Source organism: Arachis ipaensis, chromosome B9 (genome assembly GCF_059453495.1).
Source record: "Arachis ipaensis isolate K30076 ecotype BB chromosome B9, ASM5945349v1, whole genome shotgun sequence".
Taxonomy (NCBI): domain Eukaryota; kingdom Viridiplantae; phylum Streptophyta; class Magnoliopsida; order Fabales; family Fabaceae; genus Arachis; species Arachis ipaensis.
In genome coordinates this window covers 47865404-47878485 of record NC_142444.1, presented here as the reverse complement: position 1 = coordinate 47878485, position 13082 = coordinate 47865404, and the positions used below count along the sequence as shown (strand labels likewise).

Here is a 13082-nt window from a genome sequence, read left to right as displayed (position 1 = left end):
CTATATGCCAAATTTTTGAAAGTGCTTATCAACAAAAAGAGGAGTTGGCAAGAGAAGGAAACAGTGCTTCTCACTGAAGAATGTAGTGCCGTGATTCAAGGGGGTATCCCACCAAAGCTCAAAGATCCAGGGAGTTCTGTAGTTTTATATACCATAGGCAAGATAACCTTAGACAAAGCTCTCTGTGACCTTGGTGCTAGTATTAATCTGATGCCGTTATCAATGATGAGAAAGCTTGCCATATAAGAACTCAAACCTACCTGGATGTCTTTAGTAATGGCTGACAGATCAATCAAGACACCCAATGGCATTGTGGAAAACCTATTAGTGAAGGTTGGGGAGTTTATCTTCCCTGCAGACTTTGTAATTCTGGATATAGAAGAAGAAGGAAATAATTCAATCATTTTGGGAAGGCTATTTCTAGCCACAGCCAGAGCCATTATTGATGTAGAGAAGGGAGAGATGATCTTCAGGGTGCGCAATGAGCAAATGGTCATCAATGTCTTCAAATCAATGCAACATCCCCCTGTACAAGAGAACTACATGAAGGTGGATATGATAGAAAGTCTGGTTGAGGAAATGTTAGAAGCCACTTGTCAGGAGCAACAGGACAAAGAAGTGGAGGAGGAACAAGAAGAGGAAGTGGTAGAAATCTCCAGTGAAGATAAGGAGAACGAGAAGCCAAAACAGGAGTTGAAGCCTCTTCCCCCTCATCTCAAATACGTGTTCCTGGGAGAAGAAGAGACCCTACCAATGATCATTAACTCCTCCTTGAATATGGAAGAAGAAACAAAGTTGATTGAAGTGTTGAAAGCTCACAAAGCAGCCTTGGGTTGGACAATTGAGGATATCAAAGGCATTAGTCCAGCCATCTGTATGCATAAAATTTTGTTGAAAGAAGAATCAAAGTCTGTGGTTCAACCCCAAAGAAGGCTTAACCCAGCCATGAAGGAGGTAGTTCAAAAAGAAGTCATGAAGCTATGGAATGCTGGGATAATTTTTCCAATATCTGACAGCTCATGGGTGAGCCTGGTTCAAGTTGTACCAAAAAAGGGAGGAATGACAGTCATCATCAATGAGAAGAATGAGTTGATCCCCACCAGAACAGTGACTGGGTAGAGGATGTGCATAGATTATAGAAGATTGAATGATGCTACAAGGAAGGATCACTTTCTCCTCCCATTCATTGATCACATGCTGGAAAGATTGGCCGGCCATGCCTATTATTGCTTCTTGGATGGGTATTTTGGGTATAATCAAATCGTGGTAGACCCCAAGGACCAAGAGAAGATTGCTTCACATGTCCATTTGGAGTTTTCGCATACAGGAGGATGCCCTTTGGGCTATGAAACGCCCCAGCCACCTTTCAAAGGTGTATGCTTTCCATTTTTTCTGATATGGTGGAAAATTTTCTAGAAGTCTTTATGGATGATTTTTCTGTCTTTGGAAATTCATTTAACACTTGCTTGCATCATTTAACTCTTGTTTTGAAAAGATGCCAAGAAACTAACCTGGTATTGAATTGGGAGAGATGCCATTTCATGGTTCTTGAAGGGATAGTTCTTGGGCATAAAGTGTCATGTAAAGGTATAGAAGTTGATAAAGCTAAAGTAGAAATTATTGAAAAACTTCCTATACCTGTTAATGTGAAAGCAGTAAGGAGTTTTCTTGGGCATGCTGGCTTTTACAGAAGGTTCATCAAATATTTTTCAAAAATAACAAAGCCATTGAGCAATTTGCTAGTGATTGATAACCCCTTCATCTTTGATGACAACTGCAAGCATGCCTTTGAAACCTTAAAGAGAAAACTCATCAGAGCACCAATCATCACACCCCCTGATTGGAACTTACCTTTTGAACTTATGTGTGATGCAAGTGACCTTGCTATTGGTGCTGTGCTGGGACAAAAGAAAGACAAGTTGCACCATGTCATATATTATGCCAGCAAAGTGTTAAATGAAACACAGAAAAATTATACCACCACTGAGAAAGAGCTCTTGGCAATTGTATATGCATTTGATAAGTTTAGGCAATACTTGATTGGTTCAAAGGTTATAGTATACACTGATCATGTTGCTCTCAAGTATTTAATGTCTAAACAGGATTCAAAACCAAGGCTTATTAGGTGGGTGCTACTGCTACAAGAATTTGATATTGAGGTGAGAGATAGGAAGGGGAGTGAAAATCAAGTAGTAGATCATCTATCAAGAGTGCCACAAGAAGCCAATCAAGATAGACCACAACAAGTAAATGAGAATTTCCCTGATGAGCACCTCTTCCAAGTTCAACAAGCACCTTGGTTTGCTGACATAGCAAATTATAAAGTGGGAAGGAAGATACCTCAAGAATTCTCCAAGCAGCAAGTGAAGAAGCTACTCAATGAAACAAGGAAGTTCTTGTGGGATGAACCCTTTTTATTCAAGAGATGCTCTGATGGAATGATTAGGAGGTGTGTCCCTGAAAATGAAATGAAAGATATATTATGGCATTGCCATGGTTCAACATATGGTGGACACTTTGGACCAGAGAGAACAGCTGCTAAAGTACTGCAGAGTGGATTTTACTGGCCAACCATCTTCAAGGATGCCAGGGAGTTTGTTCACTAGTGTAATGAATGCCAAAGGGCTGGAGGATTGACAAGAAGGAATGAAATGCCTCAAAATTTTATTCTCAAAGTATAGCTATTCGATCTTTGGGGCATAGATTTCATGGGGCCCTTCCCTCCTTCTTACTCCTTCAAATACATTTTGGTAGCAGTGGATTATGTCTCAAAGTGGGTGGAAGCAATAGCCACAACCACATGTGATGCACAAATTGTTCTTCAATTCCTAAAGAAGCACATTTTCACCAGATATGGAGTACCTAAGGGACTTATAAGTGATGGTGGTGGTCATTTTTGTAATAAGCAGATGGAGAAAATCCATCACAAATATGGGGTAATGCATAAAGTAGCCACACCATATCACCCACAGACCAATAGCCAAGCAGAGCTTGCAAATAAGGAATTGAAGAGGATTTTGGAGAAGACTGTGGGAGCAACTAGAAAAGATTGGGCTAGGAAGCTTGAGGATGCACTTTGGGCATACAGGACAGCATTCAAAACTCCTATTGGAAAGTCCCCATTTCAGCTGTTATATGGAAAATCTTGTCACCTCCCTGTAGAGCTTGAACATAAAGCTTTTTGGGCTACTAAGCTCCTCAACCTTGATTCTCAAGTAGCAGGGGAGAAGAGGCTGCTACAACTAAATGAGTTGGATGAGTTTAGGCTAGAAGCTTATGAGAGTGCTAAGATATACAAGGAAAGAGCTAAGAGATGGCACGACAAGAAGATCTCAAAAAAGGAGTTCAAACCAGGACAGCAAGCACTGCTATATAATTCAAGACTCAAGATCTTCCTTGGCAAGCTCAAATCAAAGTGGACTGGTCCATATTTGGTGACAAAAGTTTTTCCTTATGGAAGCCTCGAATTATTAGATGAAGTAACAAAGAGTCATTTCACAGCTAATGGTCACAGGGCAAAGCACTATTTACGAGGCCAATGGGACAAAAAAAAAGGAGGTTCAGAACCTGAATTGATTTCAGAATGGAGGATGTCAAGCTAGTGACAATAAAAGAGCGCTTGTTGGGAGGCAACCCAACCTGAGGTAGTTTTCTTTCCATAGCTATGTCAATAAAAAAGCTAAGTAGCTTTATCTATATTGCAAAGAGCTAAGTTTGGTGTTGCACACCAAAATAATTTAAGAGAGAATGAAGGATGCTAAGTTTGGTGTTCCACCAAAAATCTTATTTAAAAACACATTCTCACCTTCTGCATAAAGGGTTGCTAGCTCCAAGCAATCAGAAAAATTACTTAACCAATGTCTGTTTTTTGGTTTTTAGTTTTATTGCTTTTGGCAAAGAAAAAGGGTTTCACATATGGTCAAATTGATGCATGAGAAATATTGACAAGGAACTAAGTTTGGTGTTCACACACCAAAGTAAGTTCAAAAGCCCACAAATAAGCTTTGAATACTTACCGGATACCTAAAGGGCTTGAAAAGCAAGCAACTTTTGAGGAGTATGCAGGAGAACAGCCAACAAATTAAAGAATGTCTGCATTATGACTCAGAAGGGGTACAGCAGAAGGAAGAATGAAAAGCTGCAACCCAACAGGTTGTATTTACACTTGATCCTTGTTGTTGTGAAATGTTTTAATTCAGGGATTCCTTTACGTCTGGCTAGAATGTTCATTTAGTTGCAAGTGGAAGTATTTGCTAAAGAAAGCTATCTGCATAATCTTGTCATCATTCATTAGCTTAAATTTTGTTTGGTCCCCTGCTGCTTGAATAAAAGAAAAAAAAATGGTTGAATTAGAAAAGTAATTGTTCAATGTTGCAAAAGTTAGAATGAAAGTTAGTGGTGGTATGTGTTTGATTCAATTGTTAGCTCACAAAATAAATGTTGCATAATGACATGTTCCTTGAAGCCTAAGCTAGTTTACTGCTATAATCTTTCAATTAATGAAAGCCCCTTGAGAATGAATCAAAAGAAAAAGAAAAAGAAAAGCCAAGAATTGGCAAAGAAACAAACAATAAGGCTAGACACCAATAGCTTGGACCCTAGGACACATGCCTGTGGTATTTTTGTACTAGGATATGCTTAGATAAGTAGGTTCTGAGGAGTATTTCAAAACTTGGCCACTTAAATCAACTAATTTGGGATTGCCAACTGAAAGTCCACAATAAAGAGCAACCTAGCTACAAAACATTTAGTAATCCAAAGAGATGTTGGGCATCAATGATCTTAGGAAGAAAATGTGAGCCATGTGTCTGTGGTAAAGAAATGTTGAGCAAAACTAAGTCAAAGGCTGTTGCAACACTTGCCACCAAGCCTTCAATGAACAATAAGCTTTAAGCAAAAATAAAGAAGGAAAAGCTAGCAAGGGATTAAGCAAAAAGTAAAGCATTATAGCAGCAACCTTAGTAAATCTTTGAGGAAACATATCTTATGTAACAACAAATAATAAATGAGCTACCATTGTCTTCATAAAACCCCATGAACCAAGTTCAACTATCGGGTAAATAATAATATGCATACTTCTCCGTTTCGTTTCATTTTCTCTTATGATTAGTGCATGCTTGGGGACAAGCAAGTTTTAAGTTTGGTGTTGTGATGACAAGTCATCCTATGCTAGCTTTTCAAGCAATTTTCACTTGTTTCATTAGGTTTTATGCACTTTCTTGCATTGTAAGTAAGTAATTTGGAGTGGATTTGCATGAATTAGTGAAATCAGTCAACCACCTTTTAATTGACACAAACCATGAGGTTTAAGCTAGAATTAATTGAATTTTGAATGAACTTTAAACCCTATGAATTTGGTGATACTTTAATTGGTTGTTTTGATTACTTGTAGGTGAAGAAAAGAAAAAAATAAGAAAAGCGTGGCCTAAGGAGTGTGCCCAAAGGAAATAAGAAGCGTAGCCAAAGGAGAAGAAAAAGCGTGGCATCATTGAGAAAGGAGGGAAGCTAGGTTGGATGAGTGAATCGAGCTTCACAAAGAACAAAAAAAAGGGGAGCAAGGCATAAAGCTAAGTTAACTTAGTTAATTGAGCATCAAAGAAAGCAAGGCAAGAGCATTCACTAAGTGAGCTTTATCGGGCTTCTTCAAAAATAAATTCAAAACAAAATTCCAAGGAATGAAGCCATCAAGTTTCGAACTCATGACCCAAGAGAAGCAAGGAACGCTCTTTGCAATGGAAATAAGCCAAAATTGGCTAAAATGCATTCAAGGGGGTTCGAACTAGGGAGCCTCATGAAAGGCAAGGAAGGAGCGCTCCACTCTTCCAAGGAAATCAACACCAAATTGCTTCCACCAAGGATCGAACTTGGAAGCATGAAGCCCACAACTAGGCGCTACAATGGGGAGCTCAGTTTGCTTTCCCAACTGAGCACTACTCTCCCCCCACTCCCCACACATTGGCACGCTAGGAAGCACACCAAGGAGGAAACCATGCGCACAAGTGACACGGCCAAGGGTGCTAGGACGCGCACAATTAGGCACACCAAGGACAAAATAGAAAGCTCAGCTCAATTTTCCAACTGAACTCTATCAAAGACTGACACGGACAAAGGGGTGGCGCACCAAATTGGGCAAGGAAAGCAAGTTTGGGCACTCAGTTTGGTTTTTCAACTGAGCCGTGCCCTGGGAGTGCACCATGACTCAATTTTGAGTCCAAAAATAAAATAAAATCCAATTCTTCACAAAATTAAAAAGTCCACTCCAAATTCTAAAATCGAAAAATAGGAAGTGTATAAATAGAAGCTAGTTTGAGTTAGAGAGGACCTTTTTTCTGACTTTTAAATTTTCAATTTTATTTTCTAGCTTTGGGAGTTTTGGAATTGGGAAGGAGAATTGATCTCTCTTCTTCTTTGTTCTTGCTTCTGTACTTTTTATTCTTTGTTCTGGATCTTGGGTGGAGAATTGAAGAAATTCTGTTTCAATCTCACCTTGAGATCTCTTTCTGTTTATTTTGCTGCATAATTCAAGGAATTGTGATTTGGATCTAAGTTTCTCTACTGGCTTCCATCTTTACTTCTTCTGCAATTATTCTTAGTTGGATCAAGGAAAGAATTGAGATCTAGACTTGTTTTCTAGTCTCTTGACCCCTGAGATCTTTATTCTCTTAGTGAGAATCTGCAATTTAAGTTTGATCCATTTGCTGTTTGATTTTTCAAGCAATTTTACTCTTTTGTTTGAGATCTGTTTCAATTCAAGTCATCTTTTATTCCTCTGTTGATTGATGTTTAATGCCTTTTGTTTAAATTCTGGATTCCCAACTCCCGGATCCTTTTATTTACGTTTCTTGCAATCTAAGTTTCTACAATTTACATTACTTGCACCTTAAGATTCAGCTCTTTTAATTCTTATGCACTTTAAATTCTTGTCAATTATCCCTCTCCCTTTAAATTCATGCAATTTAGCTTCTGTTGGATATAAATCACTCAAATCAACACTTATTTGCTTGACTAAATCAACCACCTAACTAAAATTGCTCAATCCTTCAATCCCTGTGGGATCGACCTCACTCACGTGAGTTATTATTACTTGATGCGACCCGGTACACTTGCCGTTGAGTTTTAGGCGTTAGAATTTCGTTTCCAACCCATCAGTGAGCTCAAATGAAATCATGGCCTCAATCATATAAATACATTCATATACAAAATAATCGACATAAAGAATCAAACAAGTTAAATATTGCAATCATGGAAAGAGAATAATAGACACAAGAATGAAAATAATGGTTAATATGGTATAACCACACAATTAGGCTCACAACTCATATGGTTGTGTGTTCTTAGCTCAAAAGCCATATTCCACAATATATAGTTCACGCATGTTTCAACGAAAAATCTTAACTCAAATCAATTTGGAATCCCTTATATATAAAATACTTGGAAAATTTTATTATTTTGACTAAGCTTATTATATATATGCAAACCAAGAAAATGCAACTAAAACTTCTAAAAGACATCGTAATAACAGAAAAATTGACATGTGAAAGTGTTGGGATTAGAATTTTTCTCCCAAGATTCGCCGATCGGTCGGACGACCTCCCCATACTTAAAAGTTTGCACCATTTTCGGTGCATTCAAAAAGGCGCAAGGGGGTACGATGACTACACGGATCGCCACCTTCAGCTGGTGGATCGTCTGGCTACTGCAAGTTTTTTCTTCTGCTTCTTTTTTTGTTTACTATGAATCATCCTGAAATATAGAAAACAGGATAGTGAGATGAGAAGATGCAAAAGCAAGGAAGCATAGATTGTTATGAGGTGATGATCACTAAAATGAAGTGAGTGAATTAGTGTGTGACATTGATGAAAACAAGTGTGTGAGTTCTAAGTTGCGCGTGATTTAGAGAACACACACTAGCATCAAAAGCTATGTCACAATTACACAAAAGAAGCATGTACTTCACTTATTCTAGTGTGCTTAAGATAATTTATAGAAAACTTGTAAGTTAAAACAAACAAACAAGTAATAAAGATGCAAGAAAGCACTCAAGCAAGAATCAAGCAATTGTAAAATGGATAATAAATAAAATTTGGTTAATGTGCAAGGAAACTTAATGAACAAAAGAAACTATGGAAATCGCACATCAATTAATGACATACTTTGAATTTTGTTGTTTGCATCACCTAATTGACATAAAGTAGGGGAGCATGGGTGCTATGCAATATAGGGAAAAGAGATATAAGGTTAGATTAATCACATAGCAAGCATGGTCCAGAAAGCTTAAAAATTTCAAAAAGATGTCACTAGATGAGCTTACAATCCAGTTTTACAAATGAAGCATTATGCCAAAATGACTAGTTTCAAGTATGTGTAGAGGATATATAGTTGGGCAATTAAGGGTTGATGAGCGGATATTTTATACGCTTTTTGGGATAATTTCATATAGTTTTGAGTATGTTTTAGTTAGTTTTTAGTCTATTTTTATTAGTTTTTAGGAAAAATTCATATTTCTGGACTTCACTATGAGTTGTGTGTTTTTCTGTAATTTCAGGTATTTTTCTGGCTGAAATTGAAGGAGCTGAGCAAAAATCTGATTTAGGCTGAAAAAGGACTGCTGATGCTGTTGGATTCTGACCTCCCTGCACTCAAAGTGGATTTTCTGGAGCTACAGAACTCGAAATGGCATGCTTCCAATTGCGTTGGAAAGTAGACATCCAGGGCTTTCCAGCAATATATAATAGTCCATACTTTTCACAAGGATAGATGACGTAAACTGGCGTTCAACGCCAGTTCTCTGCCCAATTCTGGCATCCAGCGCCAGAAAAGGATCAAAAGCTGGAGTTGAACGCCCAAACTGGCATAAAAACTGGCGTTCAACTCCACAAATGGCCTCTGCACGTGAATTGCTTAAGTCTCAGCCCAGCACACACCAAGTGGGCCCCAGAAGTGGATCTCTGCATCATCCATCATAGTCTACTCAAATTTTGTAACCCTAGGCTACTAATTTAGTATTTAAACAACTTTTAGAGACCTATTTTGGATCTCATAACATTTCAGATCAAAACTTTGTATTCTCTGACGGCATGAGTCTCTAAACCCCATTGTTGGGGGTGAGGAGCTCTGCTGTGTCTCGATGAATTAATGCAAGTATTTCTGTTTTCCATTCAAACACGCTTGTTCCTATCTAAGATGTTCATTCGCGCTTAACTGTGATGGAGGTGATGATCTGTGACACTCATCACCTTCCTCAATTCATGAACGTGTGTCTGACAACCACCTCCGTTCTATATACGATTGAATGAGTATCTCTTAGATTCCTTAATCAGAATCTCCGTGGTATAAGCTAGAATTGATGGCGGCATTCATGAGAATCCGGAAAGTCTAAACCTTGTCTGTGGTATTCCGAGTAGGATTCAAGGATTGAATGACTGTGACGAGCTTCAAACTCCTGAAGGCTGGGCGTTAGTGACAGACGCAAAAGGATAGTAAATCCTATTCCAACCGGATCGAGAACCAACCGGTGATTAGCCGTGCTGTGACAGAGCGCGTGAGCGTAGTTTTCACTGGAAGGATGGAAGGTAGCCATTGACAACGGTGATCCACCAACACACAGCTTGCCATAGGAGGACGTGCGTGCGTGAATCAGAAGATAGAGGAAAGCAGAGATTCAGAAGACAAAGCATCTCCAAAACTCCAACATATTCTCCATTACTGCACAACAAGTAACCTTTAATTTATGCTCTCTTGGTTATTCACAATTCAACTGATAAACATAATTGACTTCCTGACTAAGATTTACAAGATAACCATAGATTGCTTCAAACCAACAATCTCCGTGGGATTCGACCCTTACTCACGTAAGGTATTACTTGGACGACCCAGTGCACTTGCTGGTTAGTGGTACGCGTTGTGAAAAGTGTGATTCACAATTCGTGCACCATGTTTTTGGCGCCGTTGCCGGGGATTGTTCGTGTTTGAACAACTGACGGATTATTTTGTTGCTTAGATTAGGAAAAATTTCTTTTTTTTTTTTAGAGTCTCTTATTATTGTCGTGTTAAAATTTTAGAATCCGTATTTTCCTTTTAAAAATAGTTTTCAAAAAATAATTTCTCTATTAGATCCTGTGCCAACTTTAAGTTTGGTGTTTTCTTGATTGAATTTCCTTAAAATTTTCAAAAATTTTGGTTTGGTTTTCTAAAAATTTTAAGTTTGGTGTTCTTTCTTCGTATTCTTGAGTTTTCCTTGTGACTTGATTTTAAAATTTTTAAGTTTGGTGTTCCTTGGTGTTTTCCCTCCAAAATTTTCGAAAATAGGGAACATTAGATCTAAAAATTTTAAATCTTGTGCTCTCTTATTGTTTTTCTCTCTCCTCTTTAAATTCAAAAATATCTTTTCTCTCTATTTTAAAAACAATTTTCGAAATATATTTATAAAATTCAGATTTTTTTTTATTTCAAAATTTAAAATTTTTTTTTATCATCATATCCTTTTCAAAACTTCCTAAACACTTTCTCTCTCCTCACTTTTTCGAAAATCATAGTTTTTGTTATTTTTACTTTTGGTTAAGTTGTCCTCTGTCTATAAAATAAAATATTTAAAAAGGTAAATCAATCCAAGTTATATCCCTTTGTCCATCATGGACATAAGTGGAAATGAACAGTCCAGGAGGACTCTGGGGTCATATTCTAACCCCTCTACTGCTTCATATGGGAGTAGCATATGCATACCCTCCATTGGAGTTAGTAGCTTTGAGTTGAATCCTCAGCTCATTATCATGGTGCAGCAAAGTTGCCAGTATTCTGGTCTTCCACAGGAAGAACCTACAGAGTTTCTGGCACAATTTCTACAAATTGCTGACACAGTACATGATAAGGAAATAGATCAGGATGTCTACAGACTATTACTGTTTCCATTTGCTGTAAAAGATCAAGCTAAGAGGTGGTTAAATAACCAACCTAAGGCCAGCATAAGAACATGGAAACAGCTGACAGAAAAATTCCTGAATCAGTATTTTCCTCCAAAAAGGATGACACAGCTAAGGCTGGACATCCAAGGCTTTAAACAAGGAGATAATGAATCTCTTTATGATGCCTGGGAGAGATACAGAGAGATGCTACGAAAATGCCCCTCTGAAATGTTTTCAGAGTGGGTTCAGTTAGACATCTTCTACTATGGGCTTGCAGAAGGAGCTCAGATGTCTCTAGATCACTCAGCTGGTGGATCTATCCATATGAGAAAGACAATTGAAGAGGCTCAAGAGCTCATTGATACAGTTACCAGGAATCAGCATCTGTACCTAAGCAGCAACCCTTCCATGAATGAAGAGGTTAAAACAGTAACTGCTTAATTCAGTACTGTAAAACAAGCTGCTGAATTCAATCAGCAATTGGATTTTCTAACAAAGCAGCTAGCTGAATTCAAGGACAGGCTACAAGAGACAAGGATAGCTAATATACAGATGGACGAATAGTTTAAGCAAACAAAGCAGCAGCTATCAAGGCAAATAGCAGAAGAATGCCAAGCAGTTCAATTAAGAAGTGGGAAAACATTAAATACCCCACCTCAAGGGATCAAAAATTCAAGAAATGAGCAACCCACCAAAGATTCACCTGAGGACAGTAAGAGCCCAGGGAAAAATAATTCTGGCACTAAAACGCCAGAAAAGGGGTGGAAGGCTGGCGCTGAACGCCCAGACCATGCCCAAAACTGGCGTTCAGCGCCAGAAACAAGGCAGGATTGGCGTTCAACGCCAGAAATGGGCAAGAATCTGGCGTTGAACGCCCAAATGGGGCAGAATCCAGCGTTGAACGCCCAAAATGGGCACATTTCTGGCGTTCAGGCGCCAGGAACAGACAGTAAGCTGGCGTCTAACGTCACTCTAGCCTCTGACTCTGGCACTCAATTGCCAGTGAGGGATCAGATACACACAAGTGCTGATAACAACCCCTCTAAAAAGGCTTCTTTAACCACTAAGGTTGAGGAATATAAAGCCAAGATACCTTATCCTCAAAAACTCCGGAAAGAGGAGCAGGATAAGCAATTTGCTCGCTTTACAGATTATCTAAGGACTCTTGAAATAAAGATTCCATTTGCAGAGGCACTTGAGTAAATACCTTCTTATGCCAAGTTCATGAAAGAGATCTTGAGTCATAAAAAGGAGTGGAGAGAAACAGAAAGAGTTCTCCTCACTGAAGAATGCAGTGCAGTCATTCTGAAAAGCTTTCCTGAAAAGCTTAAAGACCCTGGGAGTTTTCTGATACCATGCATATTAGAAGGTGATTGCACCAAGACAGCTTTGTGCGATCTTGGGGCAAGCATCAACCTGATACCTGCATCCACTATCAGGAAGCTTGGCTTAACTGAAGAAGTTAAACCAACCCGGATATGTCTCCAACTTGCTGATGGTTCCACTAAATACCCATCAGGCGTGATTGAGGACATGATTGTCAGAGTTGGGCCATTCGCCTTTCCCACTGACTTTGTTGTGCTGGAGATGGAGGAGCACAAGAGTGCTACTCTCATTCTAGGAAGACCCTTCCTAGCAACTGGACGATCCCTCATTGACGTCCAACAGGGGGAAATAACCCTGAGAGTCAACGATGATGAGTTCAAGTTGAACGCTGTCAAAGCCATGCAGCATCCAGACACATCAACAGACTGCATGAAAGTTGATCTTATTGACTCTTTGGTAGAAGAGATCAACATGGCTGAGAGTCTCGAATCAGAGTTGGAAGACATCTTTAAAGATGTTCAGCCTGATTTGGAGGATTCAGGGGACATGAAAGAGCCTCTGAACTTCCTTCTGAAAGAGGAAAAACCTCCTAAACCAGAGCTCAAGCCACTACCACCATCCTTGAAATATGCATTTCTGGGAGAAGGTGACACTTTTCCAGTGATCATAAGCTCTGCTTTAAATTCACAGGAAGAGGAAGCACTTATTCAAGTGCTAAGGACACACAAGACAGCTCTTGGGTGGTCCATAGGTGACCTTAAGGGCATAAGCCCAGCTAGATGCATGCACAAAATCCTATTGGAGGATAATGCCAAACCAGTGGTTCAACCACAGAGGCGGCTAAATCCAGCCATG

At 39.0% G+C, this 13082-nt stretch overlaps 1 protein-coding gene across 1 annotated transcript; it reads left to right on the top strand.

Annotated features, from left to right (window-relative positions):
* The first annotated feature begins 513 nt into the window (after positions 1-513).
* On the top strand, positions 514-3602 carry LOC148544562 (uncharacterized). Its single transcript, XM_088497951.1, has 3 exons — positions 514-915; positions 2682-3176; positions 3231-3602. Exons 1-3 carry the CDS (start codon positions 514-516, stop codon positions 3600-3602), a joined length of 1269 nt encoding a protein of 422 aa, XP_088354077.1.
* Positions 3603-13082: the final 9480 nt, after the last annotated feature.

What these genes read in the sequence shown, in the direction of transcription:
- LOC148544562 (XM_088497951.1), top strand. Translation starts at nt 514, where the DNA reads ATGCAACATCCCCCTGTACAAGAGAACTACATGAAGGTGGATATGATA. An exon ending in AAGAAGAATCAAAGTCTGTG is followed by an intron (nt 916 to 2,681) that starts GTTCAACCCCAA and finishes CTCAAAGTATAG; the next exon opens with CTATTCGATCTTTGGGGCAT. An exon ending in CTGTAGAGCTTGAACATAAA is followed by an intron (nt 3,177 to 3,230) that starts GCTTTTTGGGCT and finishes GCAGGGGAGAAG; the next exon opens with AGGCTGCTACAACTAAATGA.